Source organism: Amblyomma mixtum, chromosome 7 (genome assembly GCF_055824585.1).
Source record: "Amblyomma mixtum isolate Tamu chromosome 7, ASM5582458v1, whole genome shotgun sequence".
In the NCBI taxonomy this organism is placed as follows: domain Eukaryota; kingdom Metazoa; phylum Arthropoda; class Arachnida; order Ixodida; family Ixodidae; genus Amblyomma; species Amblyomma mixtum.
The window spans coordinates 13,556,821-13,581,058 of NC_143018.1; the positions used below are offsets into that span (position 1 = coordinate 13,556,821).

General features: G+C 49.7%; 2 protein-coding genes across 2 annotated transcripts in view; one reads left to right on the top strand and one right to left on the bottom strand.

Annotated features, from left to right (window-relative positions):
- The first annotated feature begins 3,138 nt into the window (after window positions 1-3,138).
- Window positions 3,139-24,238, top strand: part of LOC149335063 (endothelin-converting enzyme 2-like) — a 67,115-nt gene continuing 46,015 nt past the window's right edge. The window contains exon 1 of the mRNA XM_089551747.1: window positions 3,139-4,113. Coding sequence (XP_089407873.1) covers window positions 3,172-4,113 — 942 coding nt within the window. The 5' untranslated portion in view covers window positions 3,139-3,171. The remainder of the gene's footprint in view (window positions 4,114-24,238) is intronic.
- The window catches only part of LOC149335064 (sodium-dependent nutrient amino acid transporter 1-like), a 41,793-nt gene continuing 26,485 nt past the window's right edge, over window positions 8,931-24,238 (bottom strand). Inside the window, exons 8-20 of the mRNA XM_089553589.1 lie at window positions 22,802-22,938; window positions 20,461-20,715; window positions 19,062-19,210; window positions 18,631-18,763; window positions 17,519-17,653; window positions 16,522-16,625; window positions 15,028-15,152; window positions 14,362-14,462; window positions 13,761-13,889; window positions 12,856-12,955; window positions 11,860-11,960; window positions 11,638-11,796; window positions 8,931-9,480 (exon numbers count right to left, since the gene is read on the bottom strand). Of these exons, the coding sequence (XP_089409715.1) occupies window positions 9,379-9,480; window positions 11,638-11,796; window positions 11,860-11,960; window positions 12,856-12,955; window positions 13,761-13,889; window positions 14,362-14,462; window positions 15,028-15,152; window positions 16,522-16,625; window positions 17,519-17,653; window positions 18,631-18,763; window positions 19,062-19,210; window positions 20,461-20,715; window positions 22,802-22,938 (1,730 nt within the window). The 3' untranslated portion in view covers window positions 8,931-9,378. The remainder of the gene's footprint in view (window positions 9,481-11,637; window positions 11,797-11,859; window positions 11,961-12,855; window positions 12,956-13,760; window positions 13,890-14,361; window positions 14,463-15,027; window positions 15,153-16,521; window positions 16,626-17,518; window positions 17,654-18,630; window positions 18,764-19,061; window positions 19,211-20,460; window positions 20,716-22,801; window positions 22,939-24,238) is intronic.

A 24,238-nucleotide genomic window follows, 5' to 3' on the forward strand; every position in this document is an offset into this window, starting at 1 on the left:
GAACAGACTTCACCGGAAAACGGATCGTGGTGCGGCAGAACACATTCGCAATTACTTGCTTGGCGTGCACGAACCTTCGGGAAAATGCGTACAGGAGGGCTGGCCGCGGCCACTGAGCTGGACGCCATTTTCTCAAAAGTGAAAGGGAAGCGGACGGAAAGAGTAAACACGGCAGCCAGCGGGGACAGCGAAAACGTGAAGCGGAAAAAGAAGACAAACGCAAAATACAAAATCACAGATCTGGACCGATTCGCTCGCAATAAGATCGTTTTTAGAGCGCAGCTCTTTGGCGTCCGTTCCTGGGTTTCGCGTCGTCGTCGGCGTCGGCGTCGGCCTCGTAACCAGCTCCGCCCCCAATGTCTCGCTTTTCAATTGGTCGAAATGCTCGTGACGTCACAGTGCGCGAATTTCAAATGGGGTCAATTGTACTTTGGCTAGTAACCATGCAACCAATCAAAGGGATCGTATAGTGATGCTGCAGCTAAGTTGGACTGAGTTTAGTTAATTGCTTAATTAATCAATTAGCCTAATTAATATACAGGAGAATGAAGAGGTCAGAAGAAAAGAAAAGAAAGACGCGCGCCGCAGCGACCGCGGAAGGAGACGCTGCTGAAAAAAACAGATAAGTACGAAGCCGCGTTCCCTCCACCACCACGCACTTCCCCACTCAGTAAGACGTTGCTCGTTTCATATACGTTGTGTCGAACATCCTAGACAGTTCCAACAATTGACAGGTTAATGACAGAACACGATGGATAGAAATACAATAATATAAATATGAAATAGCCTAATTAACCTTTCTAGTTAGACCGCATAAATCAATAAAACCGAGAACGAAATTGGTCGAGTTGGGGAATCGAACCAGGGTCTCCGGAGTGCGATACGAGCACGCTAGCCACTCCGTAATGCCAGCTGAATGGTTTGGAATGAACAAAGGCGCGTCTAGCTAATACGGCGTCTTCGTTCACTCCCATCTTCCCCCTTTCCCGTACGGCGAGGTGCAGGTGTCCACCCAGATATGCGAGAGAACATTTCCTTTCCTCAAAAAATAAATTTACCGTCCAGCAAGGCGTACAGCCGAATTGGCGATGGCGTTCTGTGGACTCCCTGGCAGCGTTGCAAGACGCTGTCGCGTTCCACTCTTACAGGCGAAGCTTAACATGTTAACCACACATCAGTAACACACGCAGACAGCCAATGGACGCGTCATTCGCTGGCAGCAATTGATTCATCATTCACAACCACATTCTTAACGTACGCTCCCTTGCCGCACATGCCAAGGACGTACACCACGATCACATTCTGCGCCATTCCTCTGTACTTTGCTTTGCTGAAACCTGGATGGATCCCGAAGAGCCTCTCGAAATCATAGATTTCCTATACTGCTGTGGTGCTCGCAGAGACCACAACAGAGCGGCGGGAGTCGCTATCTACTTGCGCACAGGTCTCTCTGCAATACCAGTCGAAATGTTTGGCACGTCACATGAAGTTGGCGAACTGTGCGCCGCAAAGTTGCCCAACGGCTTGCTGGTAGTAGCTGCCTACTTCGCCCCTACCGCACTCACGAAAGACGTCGTGCACTTCCTGCAACTCGCATTAACCGTCCATCGATCCACACCGATGTTAGTAGTGGGGGACTTTAATGTTGACATAAAGACAAACAGCAATTTCCTAACACTTATGCGGGAGAACATCCCGTTCCTCTCGCTCGTAACGCGTCCCACGGCTGTGACAACCTCGCGAGGCACTTGTATAGATCTCGTCTTTGAGAATCAAGCATTGGTGTACCAATTCGAACATATATCACTCTATTTCTCCGACCACAAAGCTTCCTTCATGACTGTCAAGAACTGTTAGTGCAGTCTTTGTTAAAGGAATACGTGTGAAAAATAAAAAAAAAATTCTGTGATAGCGCATACATGTGTTGCTCGATTCCTTTGCCTCAATCTATCGAAAAGGTGAAACAGCTTATTTGCTGCGCTCAAATTTCGCATTAGGAAGTAACGTAATCGTCGGTAATTTTTTGTCACGCTGATGACAAATGTATTATCCAGGAAGCCTGTCGGCAAAGCATTTGTTATTTTTCGCTCACCACAAGCAACGCACTATTTTCTGTCACGGATAAAGACTGCGCAAAAAAGAGCGCTAGCTTTGAAAGCGTTGCACCTGATGTATGAAACGGAGTATAGGCAAAGTATACAATTGGCCCGTTTGAAATTCGCGCACTGTGACGTCACGGCCGTTTCGACCAATTGAAAAGCGTGACATTTTCTGTCGACAACTGCTGCTTACAACGATGAGGCATTAAAGGCTTTCGCCTTAAAACTGTTTATCAGTCAAGCGGCAAGTTATTTCTAGCGCGTCAAACACTTACATGAAACGATGCGTTCAGCAGCGCTGAAGAAAAAAAGTCTCCCCTCGCACGCACCAAGTGCTCAGCGTGTTCCCTTTCTCGCCTTTTCCCTCTCACCATTACAGCCTTCTAACGCGCTTTCCTTCTCCTGCGCGTGAACCCAGGAACAGATGCCACGCCGTGGTAGCGTCCAATGGTGCATTAGCAGCTACCACACTAAAGCTAAGAAAGGCTTGAGGAACGCAAGACAACACTAATGGCCGTTTCACATGATGCGGCGCGCACGAAAAACTTCGGTGCAGTCGCAGTGTCGCAGCGGCGCCAGTCGCGACAGCCCTTCCACATGCTTGCGGCGCCTGCGATTTCTGTTGGTGCGGCACGAGCGGCACCGGCATAATTTACCAATAATAAACGTAGAACACGCTTAAATTTTACTTTTTATTGAATTAATGTATTTTTATTAAAATATCAAGTACTTTATGCAAAGAAGGTATTTTTAATTTTTTGCTTTTGCAGGCAACTACAATGAGGCTTCCGCTACGTCGTTTCCTGTGATGTCACACCTCTGAATTCTATTGGCTGACGGCCGCTTCGTTCGCAACGATCGCTGCGACTGTGCGGCGTGCGACCAACTGGTTTGAAGCCTGCCGCAGCCGCTCTGCGACGGGAGCGGCGTGCCCTTCTGTCGCAGTGCGGCTGAAATCGCAGTGCGCTGTGGCAAGAATCGCATCATGTGAAACGGGCATTACCCGACTTGCTGGAACCCAGTGCATGCGTGCGCGGACGCACCATCGGAAAACAGTGGCTCCTATCGCACTATGTGGACGGTGCGGCTAAGCTCCATTCCAAACTGCGTCAACCGCAAGTCTGTCACCATCGACGGGAAGGTCTACTCATTCGACAGCCACCACGCGGTCTTGGATGGAATCTCGGGCTACCTCATCGACGTCGGCATATTTGACCCCGCATCGTACCGGTGGGATATGCTGCGGACCAAGTCGCCCCCTGACGGTGGGCCGGTTGACTTCGTAATCCACAGCGTTGTAGCCTACGGCCACTGCGCCTACGTGTGGGGCAAATCGAACATCAGGCCATGGATTAACGGCATATACCGCTTCGACACCCATGCCATGGCATGGAGCCGTCCATATATGCACGGGCAAGCGCCTAGACCGTACATCGCCCACTCGGCATGCCTGTTGGGTCAGCGGATGTACGTCTTTGATGGCTTCGGCATGGATTCCTCGCAACATGTATGTTTTCTAGACCTGGAAAGCATGAAGTGGCATCGCGTCACGACCAGTGGAGAGGCCCCGGCTCGGCGTTACTTCCACGCGGCGTCCGCTATCGGAACCCGCATGTACATCTGGGGTGGCCAGGTAGTTGACGCAGAGGACAACGACTGCCACGACAATTGTTTGTACTATCTAGAAACTACCACCTTAGTGTGGGTGCGCCCGCAAGTGGAAGGCGTGCGTCCCAAAGGTCGCAAGCATCACGCTGCCTTTGTGTATGACGGAGAGCTTTACATCTTTGGAGGTTACAACGGACGGCTAGACACCTGCTTTGCAGACATGCACAACTTTGATCTCGAGAAGTCGTGCTGGACGGAAGTGACGCCAAGCGGATTAGGACCATCCGCCAGGTACTGTCATGGCTGCTGCGTGCTTGGACAACGGGTGTTCGTCTTCGGTGGATTCGGGCCTGCACCCAACAGTGTGGACGGAGAGCATATGGACAACGCTACTGAGGAGGAAAAGGTGCTGACGGATCTGTATGTGTTGCATTTAGTACCGACGCTTAAGAACTTGTGCCTTCTAGCGGTCATCAATGCAGGACTGGATGTATGCTGGTTATCCGTAACTATTAGACGCGAGATCGACGCTATCACCTCAGGGTCATCGTAATCGGCGTCTGGCCCTGCGTCTCAAATGAGCGGAGCCCCTTCGGCAGAACCACGGGTGGCGTGAGTGAGAATGTCTACTTCAGCGTCTTTATAGTTATGTCATCCTTTTCTTTTTTACCTGAAACCTGTATTAGTCTGAAACTGACCGCTCCTTGAGTAAGTAATTGGCACCGATCAAATTGTGCACATGTTCCGATATGCAGATGATTACCTCGTGCTTTGAAGGGGCAGCAATTTTTTTATGGCGGCGCTATTGGTGACACGCACTTGGTCGCAATGTCATGAGATTCACCTTCACTGACGAACTTCCTATCAGTCATAACCAACTTCAATTTTTATTGTGAAATCAATACTACGCTCATGAACGGCCTTTCGCGTAGTGGCTGCCGGTAGCCACTTTTGACCATTATAATGACCTCTGACGTCATACTACGGTGAGAGATGAGCTACCAAGTCGAGTCGTCGCGCAGCGGCGGCCGGTAGCCACGCGTGACATTTAGAATGCCCTATGACGTCATGCCATGCCTATTGACGTCATAGCGTGACGTCATAAAAGGGTTAGAGATGGGCTACCGAGTCGAGTCGTCGCGCAGCGGCGGCTGGTAGCCACGCGTGACCTGTAGACGCGGCGCACTGCGTTCCTTCTTTAGACGCGGCGCGCCGCGTTCCTTCCGTTAGGGGCGCTGCGCTCGCTTTCGCAACCTACCAGGCTTAACCGAAGCGAAGCCCCCGCCAACTTTTTGGCGTCATCCTTGTCATGTTTACTCGTTATGCTGTCCGCGAGCAAAGAAAGGTTTGCTGTGTATCATTTCAAACATTCAAAGTCTATTAAAAGGAATGTCGCATCTAAGCGCATTTGGTCCGCATTCATTAAATTCTATCACCATACAATGCACGCAAGTTTTGCGTCGTCTCTAGCCTGCAGAAAAGTTTCCGCACGTCGCTCGCACTCGCCGCGAAGCAGTCCCTGCTAAAAAAATTTCAAGCCAGCGGGCAAAACAAAAAAATTTCTGCCTCTCCCGTAACCGAGAGTAGAGTAAGCATGAAATGTTTACGGGCATAACACATTGGTTGTAGATGGTACTAATCAAAATCTTGAAATGGGTCTAGTGTTCAACACACCACACCACACTCTTCTTGTTGCGTCGAAGCGATCGCCTGCAATAGTCTTCTACGCCACAGCAGTCTTCTGCTGTCGCGTATCACTCGCAAAGCGATCGCTTTCCGCAAGGCACTTCCTACCTCTCCTTTCATCAGGCTCCATTGCTCGGCTTAAGCAGCTGTGACGGTGGCGGCATTGAAATGCAGGACGATGCAGAAGCGTACGCGGACACGACGAGACGCAGGCCTGACAAGAATGTATATGCACCGCGTTCGAATACTCCGCGAGCGTGTATACATCTGCCTGCCAAAGGGGGAAACGTCATGAGCTGAAGGCCCAGCGGCCGGTCTTTTACATGCGCGAGTGTGGGACCGCAGCGCCATCCTTGGGGACGGCGCGGAAGCAGTTTTTCCGCCCAAAGCCCTTCTCGCCCTGGAGCTCCCCTCTTGCTCTAAGCGGCCCTCTCTCAAAGCCCTTAACAGATCACGTATGAGTCTCGTAAAATATCGTACGGTGCCCGGATGCCCTTGTTTCAGCTCCCGGATGTGTGGAATTCAGTCTCCGGATGCTGGCTCTCGGTCTCGGCGTGACGTCACCACACGGCCGACAACGGGAGCTAAAAGCATTTCATGCATAAAACCGCGAACAGCAAGAAATATTCAAGCCCGGAAATAATACCCTACATCCGCCGCGGTGGCTCAGTGGTTATGGTGCTCGGCTGCTGACCCGAAAGACGCGGGTTCGATCCCGGCCGCGGCAGTTAAATTTCCATGGCATCAAGGGAATTAAGAATGCTAAATGGATGGATGGATGGATGGACGGACGGACGGACGGACGGACGGACGGGAGCGCCCCCTTTGAAACGGGGCGGTGGCAACCAACACCATGCTCAGCCGTTTTTCTTTCTTTTTCTTCTTTTTTCCTTTTTTTTTCTTTTTTCACGTGGTTTGGTTCTTTTTTCACGTGACGTCACCAAACCACGTGACGTCACGTCACGTGGTTTGGTGGCTGCCCGGCCGCGCCCAAGGGCTGAACTGAGTGACTGCAATATGCTACGCATAAAAGTAGGCGCTCTGCATGCACGCACCCGGGCTCAGCCACTCATCACTTTCCACTCATCACCTTCCAATTTTAAATTCGGAAGATATCAGAACATCTTTTGACTCGGCACGGAAGTTCATTTCGGCGCCGCGTCATCCTGGCCAATGCATCTGCGCATGACCACCATGCATTGCATTGATATGTGGATCAAGATTTTTGCCCGCCAGAGTCCGACTCTCGGACAGGTCCTTATCCATACTCACCGACTCACGAGCTGCATGCCGCAACTACCTAAACGGCAGAATCAGCCACAGCGCGCTCCGCATAGTGGCAAAACCGAAAACAACCAGGCCAAACACACGATAGTTTGGGTGCCGGGACATACCATCATTACGGGAAGTCAGGAGGCGGATAGGATAACTCGAGGGTACGCAACAAACCGAGCATCCAACAATCCCGACCCCGCTGAGGAACCCGAGCCGGTAGCCCAAAGCTATACAGAGAATCTTAACTACTACAGAGGGATCAGACGAAAATACCCACCCCCCACACAAACTCAATAGAGAAGACGCCGTAGCATGGCGACAGTTACAAACGGGATCATTCCCGTGCCTAACATCCTAAGTAAAATCTACCCCACGCAGTACAAGAGCGAGTGCCCGTGGTGTGGAGACAAACCAACCCTATACCATACCACATGGGCTTGCCAGAAAATAGACGAGCTAGCCATAATAGGAAACCTGAGTGCGGAACAGTGGGAGAGGATGCTATCCAGCGACATCCTGAAAGTCCGAGAAGGACTAGTAAGGCGTGCACTCAGGGCAGCTACCCTCAGCGGAGCCCTGGACTACGGGAACCGACCCTGAAGAGAAGATGGAAGACTCCATTTGAAGCCGCAAAAGAATACTGTAAACTAGAGGAAATAAACGTTTTCCACCTCGGAAGTGCCTGCAACATCATTCTACTTCAACATCCGAACAGTTTGTGCGCCAGGACTACGACTGACGACCCAGTGCGATCGAGCTATAAATGTGTCTCACGCTGGCCTCGCGGTCAGTGGGCGCAGCGGGATCGGAAGCGTGCTGAATTAACCATGCTCTGTTCTACTCCCTTGTGACGTTCTGCATATGATGCTTTCGCATTCTCGCAAGTAAGCAGCCCTAAAAGTATCTGCCGAATTTGTTACTCCAGTACTCCAAAGTGTAGGAGAGTAAGCTATCGTGAAAAAAAATAAATTGTTCTGAACTAAGCCGCCAGTAGGAGGAAACTACCGGTAAAATTTCAGCCAGGTGATTCTGCCGCCAGAACAGCTGCTGCTGGTGGCTTCTCCTCGTGTCTGTTGTGCACGCCGTTTCTGCACTCGCAGCTTCAGCGGCCATGCGATGCCATCTTTTTGGGACCACCTCTCGGCCCCAACGCCGGTCGCCGGCGGAATTTCGTCTAATGGGAATGGTAAGGATTTCGCCTTAAAGGGGGCAAGGGAGAATACAGCAGGAAGTGCACGGGGCAGCGATAGCGAGTGAGAGGACAGAGGAGAGCTTCATACACTGTTTGCAATTGCATTTTATCTCTATTCTTCCGAAAGAAATCTAAACGTTTTTTTTTTTTTCTTGCGCTATTAATCCCTCTCGCTTTAGCAGCACGGTAACACTTCACTGATCAAAATTTCTTAAATTCTGCGCGACACGCAGTAGGGTATTAAGCGTAGAAAGCTGGGCTAGTTGGTTGCTAGTACTATTGTGAGACATTCCAGCGGCTAAAGAGACACGGACGAAGGTAGACGAGACGAGACATCCGGCGTTCGTCCTGTCTCCTCTACATTCCTCCGTATCTTTTTAGCCGCTGGAATGTCTCACAATAGTACACAGTAAAGTTCAAAATCAAGCAGAGCCCGCTTCACATTGTGCGCTTTATTGTAATCTGCCGAGGACACAAAGGTCGGTTGCACGCTCCTTGCGACACAACGTGTCCGCTCTCGTCAGTATTCACGCGAAAACAGAAGATGTTGCCTCTTCGTTACGCCCACCGCGGTCTAACTAATCGAACGAGATTTAGAAAGCTCCATACGTCTCGCGTTTTCCCGCAACTTGTTGGGCCTCACCGAAAGTCTCGCGTCGTTAGCGGGCAAAAAGAACATGATTGGCGTCGGGCGTGATAAAACCCAGTGAATCATAAATATGCATTGAACATGGCGACCAATGTGTAATTTTCTCGCTATGCATCTGTTATCTGAATTGTCATTCCGTGATCATGTACAGAAGGTTGAAGTTTCCTGTGTAATAAGATGTTGTTTCTTTCATCTCCAACTCTTTGTTGTCTTTTGCATCATGTGTTTTATTATCAGCTATAAAGCACATTAAATAAATGGCACCCCCCCCTCCCAACCTTAAAATAGATTGGCTGAATATCTGATGAATTCATCCTCTAAACCATCATATGTGGGCATGATATGTGTGTTATACGGACGCTATATGCATATCATACATATATACTATAAACTTTTCTCAACGTCATATGGGCATCTTATATCTTGTGCAGGATACTTATTTATATATTTTATTTTATTTTACCCTCAGGGCCTTGCAGTCATTGCAGAGGGGAGTGGTCAGAAATAGGACAAAGAATGGAGAAAGAGGAAACGGATACATAAAAGATTAATCCTGTGTATACAATGTTAGCGAAGACAAAAAATACATTAGTGCAGAACAAAATCGTCAGAGTTTACACAACACCAGCCAAAGCTTTGCGAAAGTTATTTACGTCAGTAATAGATACAATTTCATCAGGAAGACCATTCTATTCCTTCGAAATTTCTTAGAAGAATATTGAATGAATATTCACTTCGTATTCCTTGGTTTGCTGGGAAGTCTTTTCCTGTATAAGAAATAAACGGGAAACATCGACGTATACGTCAAAGGAACCGAGCTCTTGGGCCCCGCCTGCCACCGTCGCACATTTCGGCGCCGGTATCAAGCGTCAGAAGCTGTGGTGCGCGGCGACCGGCGGCTGCTCCGAGCTGGACATGGCCGCCAGACCCAGTTCCATCGTGGAGGCGGGAACGAGGCACCGGTCCAGTTTCTAAGGATGTAAAACAGCGATCGGAAAGAACGTGTGAGAACCCCCGACTAATTCCCAAGACGGTCACAGAAAGCCCTTCTATTATGACATCAAGTCCAGCGCCCTTCCGCCCAGTTTGGAGAGGCACAGATACAACGAGGGCAGGTGTTCTAATAGCAAATGATTTTATTGGTCCTAATCGACGCACAGCATATACCATGCCACGCTTATATCGTGCAGTTTATTTACCTATGCCATTAAATGCGACGTAAACACATTGTATGTTAGTTTGCTGCGAAGTTTGTAAAGCTTGCTTTCCCATGTTGTTTGTTAATATTCAACACTCAGTGTTATCATTTTGCGATACTTTATTGCGGCGTTACTGGGACAAAGCTGTGAGTGCCGCTGATTTAATTAGATCTACAGATGAGCTTTCCCTCATTCCGCACCAATAAAGATATGGTAGCATGAATAAATCGGTGGAAACGTTTTAGCGCCAGGATTTCTTCATTTCCGAGATGTTCCGGACAGCGGTCGCAAAAAAAATTCGCTGTGGCTTAGCTTGGTTAAGCCCGGTAATTGCGAAAGCAATATCCGTACCTACGAGATGGTTCAGCTGGTAGTGTAGCTGGTGGTGGTGCTTGTGGTTAGACTTGTGGCGATGCATCTGTTATACAAGCCAATCCAATCAAATCCAATCCAATGTAATATAATGTAATCTAATCTAATCTATTCTAATCCAATCCAATCCAGTCCAGTACAATCCAGTCCAGTCAGGCCGCCGTTCATGTGCACCGCTGTCGCACACGGACGGCGCGAGATCGCGAAGCAATGTTAAGCCGCTGGTGGTTGGCACAGCTACTGCTTTCTAGCGACGTGAGTCGAGCCTAATCTCTTCAGCGTAACGCCACAATCGCGCTCCTGGCGGAGAGCGCAGGAGTTAGGCGCCGGTGGTCGTGGCCGCCGCGATCTGCAAAAGCGCGCTTCGATCGCGGAGGCCACGCGGTGGTGGCACCGCCGCGGCTTGCGACGGCACGAGTCGGTCGCTCTTCTCTTCGGCGTGACGTCACAAAGCAGCTGTTGCGCTCCTAGCGGAGAGCGCAGGAGTTAGGCGCCGGTGGTGGCACCGCCGCGGCTTGCGACGGCGCGAGTCGGTCGCCCTTCTCTTCGGCGTGATGTCACACATGACGTCACACAGAGGTCAACTAAAGGTCAATGGTGGCACCGTTGCGCCACGGCAAAGGCTTAAAGTGCAAGTAGTAAAGCTTTCGCTTTAAAGAAAGATGAGTATCGTTAATCATTTTTCTCGCGTGAGGAAAATCCAGCAGAGCGGACACCTAAATTAAGTAACTAAGCACTAAGTAGTATTTTTTCACAGCCAACAGCACGGTCCTATTTCATCGGTGTCGCTGCGGGGATGCCCCATGTGTATTTCACCCTGCTGTAATGTATCAAAAGCGTACAAAGCCTGTCTATGTACGGGCCCGAGCCCGGCCTGCCAAGCACAAGCCTAGCCCGGCCCGCAACCTGAAGACAGTGTCCGGCCCGGCGAAATAGCACATTAGAGAGTTATAGCATCCGTCATCCGCTTCCGCGGAGCACCACTATGTACGCGCTGATTGGATCCCGAAGCGGCCGGCGCGCACGCGGTGACGGGAACGTGGCGCCATCTGTCGCCCCCATGACGCTCTGCGCACGCTCGGTGGCGCCTCGCGGAAGCGAATCACGGAAGCGGATCGCTGATTGTGCTATGGTATAACTCTCTATTTTCTGGCCCGGCCCACAAGCCGGGCCGGCGCTAACCTCGTGTAGTGCTCTAGTCTCGGCCTGACGCCCTTCTGTATTGAGCTTTTTCTTTCTCTGTGGAGAACAATGGTGGCTGTGCAGACGCTATAGACAATTTTCAGTACATTTATATGTGCCTCTTCAACACACTGATTCCGTAATGCCTGCATAACTAATGGCACGTAAAGGTTCATTAATGATAACGTTCTCTAAATAAGCCTGCCCAGTCCCGAAAATCCTGTCAGTGGAAATGTGCGTAAGCCGAAAAGTCTGCACAAAAGCACACTGCACGTGCACACAACAGACCCGCATTGGGGGAAAAAAATGTGAAATAGCACATTCAACCCGCGCCTAACAAACCCCGCGAGGGAGGTGGCTAGCCAAACAACGCACCGCCTGGTTCCGGATGGCCTCGAGCACCGCCCACAGAGGAACCTGCAGGGCTGCGACGATGACGAGGCTCCAGCCGACGTAGCACACGTGCACCGGGAACTGGATGGGGCCCAGGCGGAGGGAGCTGCAGCCGGACACCAGGCTCGTAGCCATGCTCACCTGCGGATGATCGAGGAGCTCCCTGAAGAGGTCCGACCAACCGAAAAAGCGCGAAGCACTCACGGCCAGGGCGGCGGGAACGAGGATGCACCATGCCGCCTCCAGCTTGATGGCCGACAGCTCGCCGTGCATCAGCATCACGTCCAGCTTGAGGTGCTCCAGGCCTGCAGCGAAGGGCCGCAGCGTGGTTGCGCACTTTACGTGCTCTGCTGACGGCATGCGCTGGTGAAGATGTGTATGCCACGACACGGTGCTTGGAAAAATCTGAGTACCGTATCGTCAGCGTGTATCCAGAGTATCGATAACAAACTTGCCTTCGCCAGCACAACAGCACTGACTCCTAAACACAACTTGGGCTTCAGCCGGTAAGGAAAGACACGCATAATCAACAAATCGCTTGTACAACGATAAACACAGAGGTCGATCAGGGTGGATGTTTGGGCATGTTGGTTGCTCATGATAAAAACTGTAGCACTCGAGACAGGGACACAACGAAGACGGATGTGTAGAACATGTGTTGTTGTCTTCGTTGTGTCCCTGTCTCGAGCGCTACAGTTTTTCAACAAAGAGGTTATTTAAAATTTATCCAAGATGTAAGACTAAACATTGCTGGATCACACTGAAGTAAGGCGTTAGTACACTGGACTAAAAAAACATCCTCCTTTACTCCTCTACGTCTATAAGTAAAATTTCCGTGCTTTACTCCCTTCGCGGTCAGAACAGTTTATAGCGGCCGGTCGAGGAGAACTACAGAATCGTGACCAAAATATGCCGAAATGTTATGTCCTAATAGCAGATTTTTCTGTAGTACTGTAGTATTTTTGCGTCGTTCTCTTGTTGCAACATGAGACAGCACAATATTGCACGAAATTCAAAAGTTACAAGAAAAGATTTTGTCGGTAATACAAATTCAGGGCCAAAAATACTACAAAAATCTGTTCTGACGACTTAAAATTTCATGTTGTGCTTTTTGACTGGGCGAAGGCCCGCCAAAGCTTTCCGCTGGGCGTGCGTGTATATCGGTGACCGCGATCTGTAAAGCGTAAGACATTAGCCCACCGTAGATCCACATGACGGCCAGCAGCTCGAAGAAGGCCACGTAGCTGAGTAGGAAGCCCACCACCTGGCTATCAACCAGCTGCACCAAGTACAGGCCGGCCTGCGGTCCAGCAAGCGCACATCAGACTGTCACATGTGGCGCCTGCTGTCGAAACTTTGAACACTTGCCGGTGGAAAATGAGAGCACTTATGTTGGAATCATTATGATTGCGAAGACCGAGTGACCATCTGAAAATGTGTTAAGCTGCTTCAAAGAAACTGTGATTTTGGAATCAAAGATTAAAATTCACCTCAAAATCTTTAAAATTAACTGCCTATTTAACTTATGTGTGACCAACATTAAAATATGCTATCGTTATAACAGATATGATAGAAAGTGGATTAAGAAAAAATGAAAGCGCACAAAAATGAGCAGATCTATTTATATTATCCAAATATGCACGTACTGACCTAACTGTCACATAGATGCTGCATCTACTTAATGTGCCACCTCTAGGCCGAACGTCGGCGCTCGACCAGCTTACATTTTGTTTCAGCTTTCAAGAAATACTCTCAGTGCCAATAGTTCCCCATTACTAAGTCTCCAAACGAGTTACGCACGCAAGAGCAAGCAATAAATATTGTTGCCGACCCCCGATTCCGTCCAATAATGACTTGAACAAAACAAGGGGGCGGAAGAAGGTTCCCCACCCACTGACCGCAGCTTCGATAAGGGAACTAAATCTGTTGTTCAGCGTTCGTTCTGTGTTTCTCACTCTTGTTAACCAGTGCCTGCCTACATTACACCCTTTTTCAAACTGACGCGCCACGGACCACCTGAGTTGTCGCTTCGGCGTATAGAAACCAGGGCTTGTCGTTGAGTTTTTCAATACTGTGTTCAATGGCCAAGTCGCCCATGTACCTACCTCGGTGACGAAAGGAAGGCCCAGCATGAAGGCTGCGGCACAGTAAAGCACCGTGAAGTGGCGTCGGTACCGCTGCACCAGACTGAAGCTGTCGCCCCAGTGCGTCAGTGCCACGTCCGCAAGGCACAGCTACGATAGCGGAAAGCGGGAGACGTCGGGAAAGAGATCGTGTTCCAAGCCTCTCTCATTCTCTTTAAAGGTTACGAATAACTTCTGGCGTGCACATGGAGGGCAATGTTAGGAGTTGAAGGTCTCGTACGAATCAGTTAGGATTGACCTTCGCACTTCATAGACACAACCAGGAGTGCTTTGTCGTGACTTACGATCTGCAAAATACTGGCAAGGTTTAAGAAGGCCCATGCACAAAAAGGCATTTCTAAATTTGACTCCATAGCTTTTCTCTATTGCTATGCATTATTTTGTTGTGCTACATCTGCCTCTCCTGTTTGGGCCCTACTCTGGCCTGCAGTATTTTCAAAATAGAGTCATTTAAGGTTGAAGGATTATTCAGAACACAACTAAGCAGCAACGATTGGAGCCGTAGTACACGCTTCTCCTGATACGAGAACACGCCCCATACTGTTCGGCGGTGCCTCCTCACCTGCGAGTTTGTGCCGGCGATGAGGGTCAGCAGGAAGAAGAGGCACGAAGGAATCCAATGCACGGAGTACTTGCTCATCGCCACAAAGATGACGCTCTGACCTGCGACGAGGACCGAACCATTGAGCGATCTGCCGGTCTTCTTCGTCACAGAACCAGCTAATTTGAAACCTCATCAAGGCTTCAGAAATCGTAAAGCAGCTGCCGATGAGTTGAGGCACGTCTCCTTATTCTTAGAGCAACAGCGGGAGGAAACTCGCCGCTATCGCGCGTTGTCAATAGTTACCCTTCGCACTGTGCGGAGGGTGCGAGTTCATGTGATCTTGTGGCTTTGTCTGGTATGTCCTTATCGCCAGGGACAACAATCAAGCTGAATGGGAGAGAGTCGCGACCCAGCAATGGAGCAGTAGACAGTTATGGTGATCGCGTGTATAAATTGTGATAAGCATAGTCTTTTATTGAATCCGTGCGGTGCGGCTTCGATCGCAGAACGAGATGTAAAAGGGTGTGGAAAGCCAAAACAGACAGCAGCGTTTTCTCAGCACTAAGACGACTGATAACACCGCCTCTCGTGTATTCTCCCTGGTGCACTTCGTCCGGTTGTACTTTTAGAGTGAGTAAACGGGTCCTGGTGACCTCCCGCGCTTAAGCGTGTCTGCACATATACCTCCGTGCACGATGTCCTTGACGGGGATGTTGAGACTGAGTGACAAGCTTCCCAGCGACGAGAACACGATGATGGAGTACATCAGGCTGGAGGCCAGCGTCAGCAGCGCCACCAGGAACACCACCCTGCGCCGCGGAATTACACCCAGGTCATGCAAACACCATCGTTCGCTTTTATCTTTAAATGTTGAACTTAAAATCTACACTTCTGTATCTGGCGATCTCGGCGCTCAAGTCTATGATGCATGGGTCGGCTGTGAGCAAGTCACTGCCTGCTTCAAGCTTATAACCTGGCGTGGTAGTTAGTTCACCTAATCACCAAAAGCAACGCGACACGCCTCAGATTTCAAACTGTTGGGCAGATTTAAAGTTTATTATTTCTTCTATTAGTCTGTGGCCCCATAAAACTTGAGCAAGTGTCACATGTAAAACTATGTCACGACGCGTAGTTTTGCTTCAGAAAGACCTTTTTTCATCAGACATTAACGTCATCGTTGGCGCGGAAAAGAGATGACAAAAAAAAACGGAATGTACTGTCCTTTCACAAGGCTCCCAGACCAGCGGGTTCGCTTCTAAGCCACGTAGCAGAATTCTAGTAACCTCCATGCCACTATCAAAGTAGCAAGGGAGTGTGCACGAAATCCTCCGCCGCATTCAGTGATATAGTGGGCAGGGACTCTATGCAAACAGTTTTGCAGAAGTCGTAAAAAAAAGGTTCAGAAACATTTCTCCGGGACGTTAAGTTTCAAATTATGTATAGGTTGTCAATAAAAGTGAACGAACTGTGACCTGCACAACTGCTACCAACCGCGTAGGTCACTAAAAAGCGCTGTACTCAACGCAGTCAAGTTCGCAGGAATATCGCATATTTTCAAAGAAACAAAGAAAATGAGTTTTCAGCACAAATGGCTAAACTTGTGATTTCCGGCGAAATTCCTTTCTTCAGATGTTATGAACTATCCACGCGTTCGGAGACGTCCCCATGGTTCCCTAGAGCTTTCAGCCATCACGCTTTTTTTTTCCAAGACACTAGAAGATGTGTAATTGAGCGTCTCCCCTCACTGTGTATCCCTTACTATGATTCACTACCAACTAGTCCAAATGACTATCATAGAGTCCCATGTTCGCGCATGTTCCAATGTTTCGCCAGAAATGATGGCGGCACGACGCCTTCATGCTCTCTACATGCCTTGAGCACCGATACCCTAAAAAACGCATGCATGATTTCATGCACAGGGAGGCGAGAAACGGAACAAATGTCTGTTAAAATTGCGTGCATGTTACATCGTGCGCTATAACATTACAAATGCGCAGGTGTAGACAGCAACAGTTCTTTAAAAGCAATACTGGGCAAGTGGATAGACTTATACGAGAGTACGAGGGAAATCACTATTCAGCTACATTATAAATTCATCATAGTTACTAAGCTTACAGAATATCCAGCATAGAGCACACAAAGCTAACGGCCATGACGAGCAGAAGACATTGTGTATACCTGTGCACGTTCTCGAAGCGGCGGCAGAAGCTACCGAAGGTGATCACTGGGCCGTAGGAGACGCCAAACGTGAACAGCACCTGCTCCACGGCGCGGGTCCATACCTGATTCACGAGGTGCAATGAATCCGTCAGCATGAAATGTTATTAACAGTCGAAACCCTGTTATAACGAGACGGATATAACGAAATAATAGATATAACGAAGGTATGACGATTTCCCTCGGAAGCTTAGCCAACGCGGGCTATGACGAAGCTACGTCTATAACGAAGTAATCGTCGGGCCCATACAACTTCGTTATAACAAGGTTTAATTGTAATACAATTCTTGCGAATGCTGAAACATAAAGGTGGACTAAACTCTCAACAAGAGTATTTAGCAGAACAGTGAGGACTGTTTCCAAAGCGTCTTTGACGGAATACTGAAGCGTGGGGTTATTTGCTAGAGTGCTTGAGGTAGGGTTAATTACTTGGCGTTGTCCTTAGAAGCTAGCTTGGAGGTATTCTCGACGAAGCAAATGAGGACGCACAGAAAGCTACAGCATACATCGGTGTGTCGGCATGTTGGTCTTGGTGTGGCACAAAACGCACCAGTGATATGTTCACTTTGAGATGCTCCTCGCACCTCCCAACCAGCATCTATACACTCCAAACACCAATATAGGCCAATAAGGGGTAAGCTGTCTTCTAGCTCACTCCGTTTTATAAAAGGGAGTGCGCTGTAGGATAGCTTACTCCCTTTTTACCCCTTTCTGTTCAGACTGCAGGTGGCGCTGCTCCACATTCAACGTGTTTATTCCCCTCTCATGAGCAAGAAACTAGGAGAGAGCATAAACATCAGAAATGTAATGAAGGTATCCTCGCTCGATCACTGAATGAGTCACAGCACGTAATCTATTGCAAGCACTGAGTGGGTGCAATACAGCAGCATAAACCTAGCAAGCATTACCCTCGTTTGGGAAGAAAAGGCGAGAGGGAAAAGCGAGATGGGGTGCTTACCGTTATCTGCAGGAGTTCCCGCCAGCGAGGCACCAGCATGAACCATATGCCGAGGCTGGCGCCCTCTCTCCACAGCGTCTCGATCACGAGCACCACCGTCAGCCCGATGGGGAGCAGAGTCACGGAAGACAGCCGCTGGGTGGCGCAAAACGACACTTCGCACTGCGGCTCACTCTCGCATAAGGGCTGAAAAAACCATTGACTTCGAACACCCTTGCGCTATAACGTGCGCACTGAGGCCTTCAGACGCAGGCATGCGCGTTTATACCTAGGTGAGAAACAAAGGGACAATGGTCAAATAGCTAACGTTACACATCGTCAGGCGCCATCATATAAAGCGCAGTGCAAGGTACTGCGCGGTCTGACAGAGAAGAAAGTTTGATCTATATTTCAGTGTTCACGAAACAAAAATGTCATTGATATCAGTTTCATCGGTATCACAGACGAGCATATATCATATTAAGTGATATTGTTACAGTATGTGTGCGTAATACCGCTTCTTTCTACTCTGTCAGCGCTCTAGTCAAGTCTGCCATGTTTGTTCGCGTATTACACTGAACTACGTGACTTGGTAACTTGCGTTCGTCGCATTTCCAAGTGACGATATAAACATTAAGGGGTTGGCGCGCTGTACTCAAACACAAAAGCTTACACCACAGAACAGGAAGACGAGACAGGTAGCATGCGCGATAAAACTGACAACTGGGAGAGTTGGTGCATGTTCACTTATGTAACAGCGCTACAAAGACAGTGACAAGAAATAACGGCGTTTGCTATCTTTCTTGCCTACTTACACAAAATTCGACAGCTCCATTCTCGTGCTCTGAAGCGATGATTCAGCCGGAGGCCACACGTCACGCTTCAAAAAAGGTACAAAGTAAAACTGTGCCTTCCAGATTTTTCTGTTCCAGAGACACGTTCAATGGTGATCTGCACCAATACCAATTGTCGTACGCTTTTTCCGAACCGCGAGGTCCGGAAAAAGCGTACAAGTGTCCGCTGGACAGGCGTCCATTCGACACGACACCGTTAGCAGGGGAAGCTGCTCGCTAGGCCCTCATCTACAGTGTAGTGTAGAAAATAGCGCGGAATGAGAACCATTGTCGGTGTACCGGCGTTCGCAGACCGGAGGCCAGGCACACGTACAGCAGGGCCCACATGAGGCCCAAGCAGAGGACCAACTCCAGCTGGACGTTGCCCACGCGCCACGACTGCGCGTGAGACCGCAGGCCCACGGACGTGTGGCTGCGATGTACGCGAGTTGGAGACTCACTCATTCATTCGTTCATTCTCTATACAACCGAAATAATACAAAAGAAAAGCCATTCAAAACAGATCTTGAGGAGACATTCGCCCGTTCGCTTTAGACAGCCTGGAAACCAACACTACACAAACAGAACTGCAGCATTATTTGTTCTTTCTTCGCCTTCTTTCTCAACTCACGCTAACCTTAAGCACACGAACACACACAAAGGCCGGGTGACAAAGGCCAGCTGCTCGTCAATGTGTTCACCGTGCGGGTGGAGAGCGCGTAGCCACTCACAAGAAGTGCTCGCTCATGGTCTCGGTGACGTTGACGCAGTCCATTACGACGTCGTCGTACTTGAAGGGCCTCACGTGCAACGGCAGTCCGGACACGTTGTGGGGGACCCGCTGGCCCGCGTGACGCGCCGAGTGCTGGCCGCACACCCGCTGCGTGCAGATGAGGGTTGCCCCCTGTCTCAATACTCCACGTACGCATTTGGAGGTTCGTACCCACGCCTCCAAGACTAGCCAACTACCCTGCCTTAAAGCGTTAACATGGTCAAGCATCTTTGATCTATAGAACGTCATTGCGGAAAAGATGGTTCATAACTGGTGTTTTCGCTGCGCCTTGTTCTCGTTCCTGCGCTTGTTGTTCTCGCTGCGCGTTTTAATCATTGTTTGAGGAGCAGGAAATACTCCGCAATGTGAACCACAGCAACCAGAAAAACGGAGACCCACCGTAGAATTCAACGGTGCCCTGATTTTCGGGCTTTGTCACCTCTCAGTGACGGAACAGACACCGCGTACACCCAGTGTTCTGAGCCTACTGCTGGTCGGCCAGCCGATCAGGAACCGATCCAAGTCGAAGGCGATCAAGTAATTGCAATGCTGAGGACATTCGTGACCACCGTGCGTGAGCTGTCTTCTAGCTTGCACACACCAGCTGCACAGAATGCACTGCAGGTGCTGTATTTGTTCAGTCCAGCCCTTGAAGCGCTCCAGCAGCTGGCACAATGCCTTATCGTTCAAAAATAAAGGCGGGATGTCTTACGTTGTCAACCACGTTATCCACAGCAACGGCAAGCAGCCTTTCTTCACAGTGGAACGTCTGCGCTGCCTGAGTGCCTTGTGTTAATGATGGAGGACGGTCTATGTGTCCAGTTCAGGTCGCAGCGCTCGGCAGCCCTCAAGGCGCTCAGGCTACAGCTGCGGCAGCCTGTGATTTTCAGCGCGCATGTCATTGCCTGTAGCGTTTGCTACCGACCGCATTGCTCTACTTCCTCTTATTCTTTTACGCCCCCCCCCCCCCGTCCCTTTCCCCCAGTGCAGGGTAGCCAACCGGAAAATTCTTCTAGTTAACCTCCCTGCTTTCACTCTACCACTTTTCTCTCTCTCTCTAGTGCCGACCAACTATAGAACTCTACAAAGGCTTCGCGTTTTACAAAGTTCGACCTCACTGGACTAGAATTGGACGCCTACAAACTGTCGTGTCTCTTGCCAGCACAAAAATGTTTCCACTTCTATTTCAGACCATTAACATCGCGTGTTATTGGGTACCAATTACTAGCATCACAGGCATGCGTCAGCAGCTACCGAACACAGGTCGAAAAGAACGATGGCCAGATTTTAATGACAACTTGGCACATGCTTCCAAGGAAAAGGAGGCAGGAAGAAATGGCTCGCGCATGCGCACCCACCCTCTCGCTCCGGTAGCAGGTCTCGACCTGCTGCTCCCAGAAGCCGTGGCATCCGGACAGCGGCACGAGGCTGATGTCGGCGAAGGAGAGGAGGAGCTGCAGCAGCGACTGGGCGAGAAGCGTGTGCAGGTAGCCGCTGATAAGGAGGCTCAGCAGACCGGCGCACACCTCCACGCCTGGAAGCAAGTGGGCACACGGTTCGTTTGTACATACAGTCGGGTACAGTATAAAAGGGAACGTGTAATGTCTACCCAACTACTATGTTCCCACCCCGAGAGGTAGTAATGCAGATGTGAGTGCATTAGGAATATTTGCAGTTGTTTTCTAACTGCCACTGGTAAAGCGCTTCTACGTCTATTAGCGATGCTTACTGAATGACAAACCTTTCTGCGAACATAGTCTATATGCTAAGTCCAGAGAAGATGTTCTTACAAATGATACCTAGTAATTTCAAGAAACATTCCTGAATATGACAACAATCTTCGAAAATAAGACGGAAGATTTTGTCAACATTTTTATTTTTGGTCCTGAATATAACATATCTAGTTTTGATCACAGCTAATACAAGTTCATTTGAGTTCAACCATCGACAGAGCTTTTTTAACGAAAATGTAACGCATGCACAAGAGCTAGAAAGTTTCCGCAGGTACCCGTGCAGTCGCGGTCCCACTTGATGGCGACCACCCAGCTCCATTACTCTTTTGTAGGAGAAAGAACCCGCTTCGTTGGAGGCTGTTCCACAGCACCCTGTGGCACGTTCTCTCTCGACCGAGAGCAGCGTGCGACTGTCGCTCGCATCATCGCGCTGCCGTTATATACACCTTTTCCAGCCAAAATCCAGTCCAGTCAGGATATTCCCGCCATCAAATTCTTTCGGCGGGCTATCCTGGGTCCCATTCCGGAATCGGAGAACTTCCTCACATACGGCGGGCTTTGGTGTGAGGACAGATCTAATCCTATATCGCATTAAAGGATTTCAAGAAGTACCGCATTCATTTCCCTCGCGCAACCAGGCATGGAAACTACGTGAATGCCGCAGCTTAAGGTTGCCAGAGTAGCGAGCACCAACTCTCGCAGGGATTTGCTAAAAGCAGCGCCCTTCCAATGCCTCCAGGCTGTCCTCTGGGACATCCGTACATGCTCAGGGTGCAGCTCAAAGGAGTTTCTAAGGTTCTTTTTCCCGTTTCTTCTGAGTAAAGTTAAAAATATTGACAAGGTTTTAAAGTTATCAGCATTTAAATTGAAGACGCTACTAAGGCGGATACGCAGAGCGCCACAAAAGGTGCCTGTTGTGCTAGGAACGTTATGCGGCTGCCGCCATATTTCCAAATTCAGGTGGCGTGGAGAGAAGGGACGCGGCACACTGAAAAATTCTAGAGACTTTACTCGAGACGTTCGTACAATACCACCTGATGTTGTTCAGCCCTGGGCATGTCTGAGCTGCTTGTCCAATGATATATTTTGCAATATATTTGCAATATATTTGCAAGGATATATTTTGCAACACAGTTCGAGTTATTGATCAGTTCGCTCTCGCCCTACCAAAAGCTTGCCGTGCCGGTCAGCTCAATTGGTAGAGCGACTGCTACGGTGAAGCAGTGGTCCCGGGTTCGAACCCCGGACCAGGATGAATTTTTCTTTAACTACGAAGTTTGAGAAAGCGGTATAGTTTTCCTTTGTAGCCGTATGGCTGCGCTTGGGTGGATGTCAATGAGTAATTACTCCCTTATTGTAAATATACTCCACCTTGAGTGATTCCCCTAAACCATTTGACCAATATAAACTTCTTTGTCAATTTATGAACCTGATGCGCTTGCTGCAGATGCCGTACCTATTGCACTTAAGTTTGTGCCTCGACGTTATTCCACTGCCAGCGGTGGCGCTGATGGGCCTGCTACAGGATTTTCGAGCATCGGAGCTCTCGCGCACTCGCTACTCGTACATGTCATCCTCATTAGCCTAACTACTTTCGCTGGAGGCAAGAGTTATCTCCCATACCCTTTTAATTAATCATGTCCTGTGCCAGCTGCGGCCATATTATTCCTGAAAACTGCCTTATCTCACACGCCCGCCTGGTTCTATGCCGCCCCAGCTGGCTTTGCATTATCCCGGAATCGACTGCGTTACCCTAAGGGACCATCAGTTATTTTTCATTAGCATTACATGCGCTGCCCACACCCATTTGTTCTCTATATTACCCAGGATTTTATTAACTCTGTTAATAAACACAGCTCTGTTTCGGTCTCAGCGATACACGTATCATTTTTCTTTCCACACATTACTGTTCAGCCCTGATATTAAATAAAGGCAGAGATACGTAAGGATATGAGAGAGAGGCTGCCTTGCCTCTGGCCATGGGCACGCATCTGGTGAAGGCCCCCGGTCCGAGCCGCGTGTACTGTCCCAGGATGAGCTCGAGGTAGAAGAGCGGGTAGCCGACAAGTACCAGCGCCACCGTGTACGCCAGCAGAAACGAGCCTGCATGAGGCGGTATAGAATACCGCCCTACTCTGTTAATTACTAGCGCCTGTACTAAACACAAGCATAATACGCAAGCTGAAGAAATCACTTTGAACATAAAGTTCTGTGCATAATTTTAAACTTAATAATCCGCTAAAAGCTATGTGCACTTTTTCTTTGACCTGACTGGCGGACACAGCCAGTCGAGTCCTTTGAAGCTTTGGCAGGTCTGCCAACTGTATTTGCTATACCCTTAAGAATAATAAAGGTTGTTCTGTATCGTGTTTTATCCTCCCAACTCAAAAAGAAACAAAACAAAACTTCAGGGGCACTTTGACTGTCTAAAGTGGGTAGAGGCGGAAGCGTTTTCCGCACAACCTTCGCTGTTTCTGTGGCACTGGTGGCGTCACATATAATTGAGTACTAATTACTAAGTGATGGCAAATCACTAATTAATTGTTAATTGCTGATTAATGCCTGTATACTAATTAACTGCTAATTAATGACGCTTAAGCTCCGCCTTTAGGAATGGAACGCGACAGCGCGTTGTAGCGCTGCCAGGGAGTCCACGGAACGCCACCACCCGTTCGGCGCGATGCTTTGCCTCCGCTCCCCAGAGACGACTTTAAAATCGTCCTCCGGCCGAGAGGACTCGCAGTCAGAGACTTGCACCAACACCACGTGGCGCGGGCGGTAGTCGCGGCTACCGAGCGGGGATGTAAGGAAGAAGACCTGATCATCCGGCTGCGCAATGGATCAAACATCATAATTGTGAGCACCAGCAACGAAGAAGCGGCCAAGAAGATTATGCGCATCAAGCAGCTGAGCTTCGGAGGCAAGAACTACGCCGTAAACGCACACGTGGCGGCGCCGGAAGGCACGCTACGTGGGGTGATCCACGGAGTGGATCCGGAGACTTCGCCCGAGGAACTCAAGGCAAGCCTCAGAGTTCGCACGCAAGGCGTGAAGATCCTAACAGCCAGAATGCTCGGGAGATCCAGCACGGCCATCATCACCTTCGACGGCCCCACCCTCCCGAAGCAAGTTCTCTACCACAGCGGAGAATTTTGGTGCTACCCGTACCGGCCCACGAGGCAGGTATGCTACACCTGCGGCCAACAGGGGCACCGAATGGACGTCTGCCCGAATCCGGAGACTAGGGCCTGCAGACAGTGCGGACTCCAGAACCCGGCGGCAGACCACCAATGCACACCCAAATGCCTGCTGTGTGGCGGCGACCACGTGGCGGGCACGAGAGACTGCAAACAGCGACTCAAGTCGGCGAGCGAGCTGCGGTGGGGCCCCCTGCAGCAGCAAC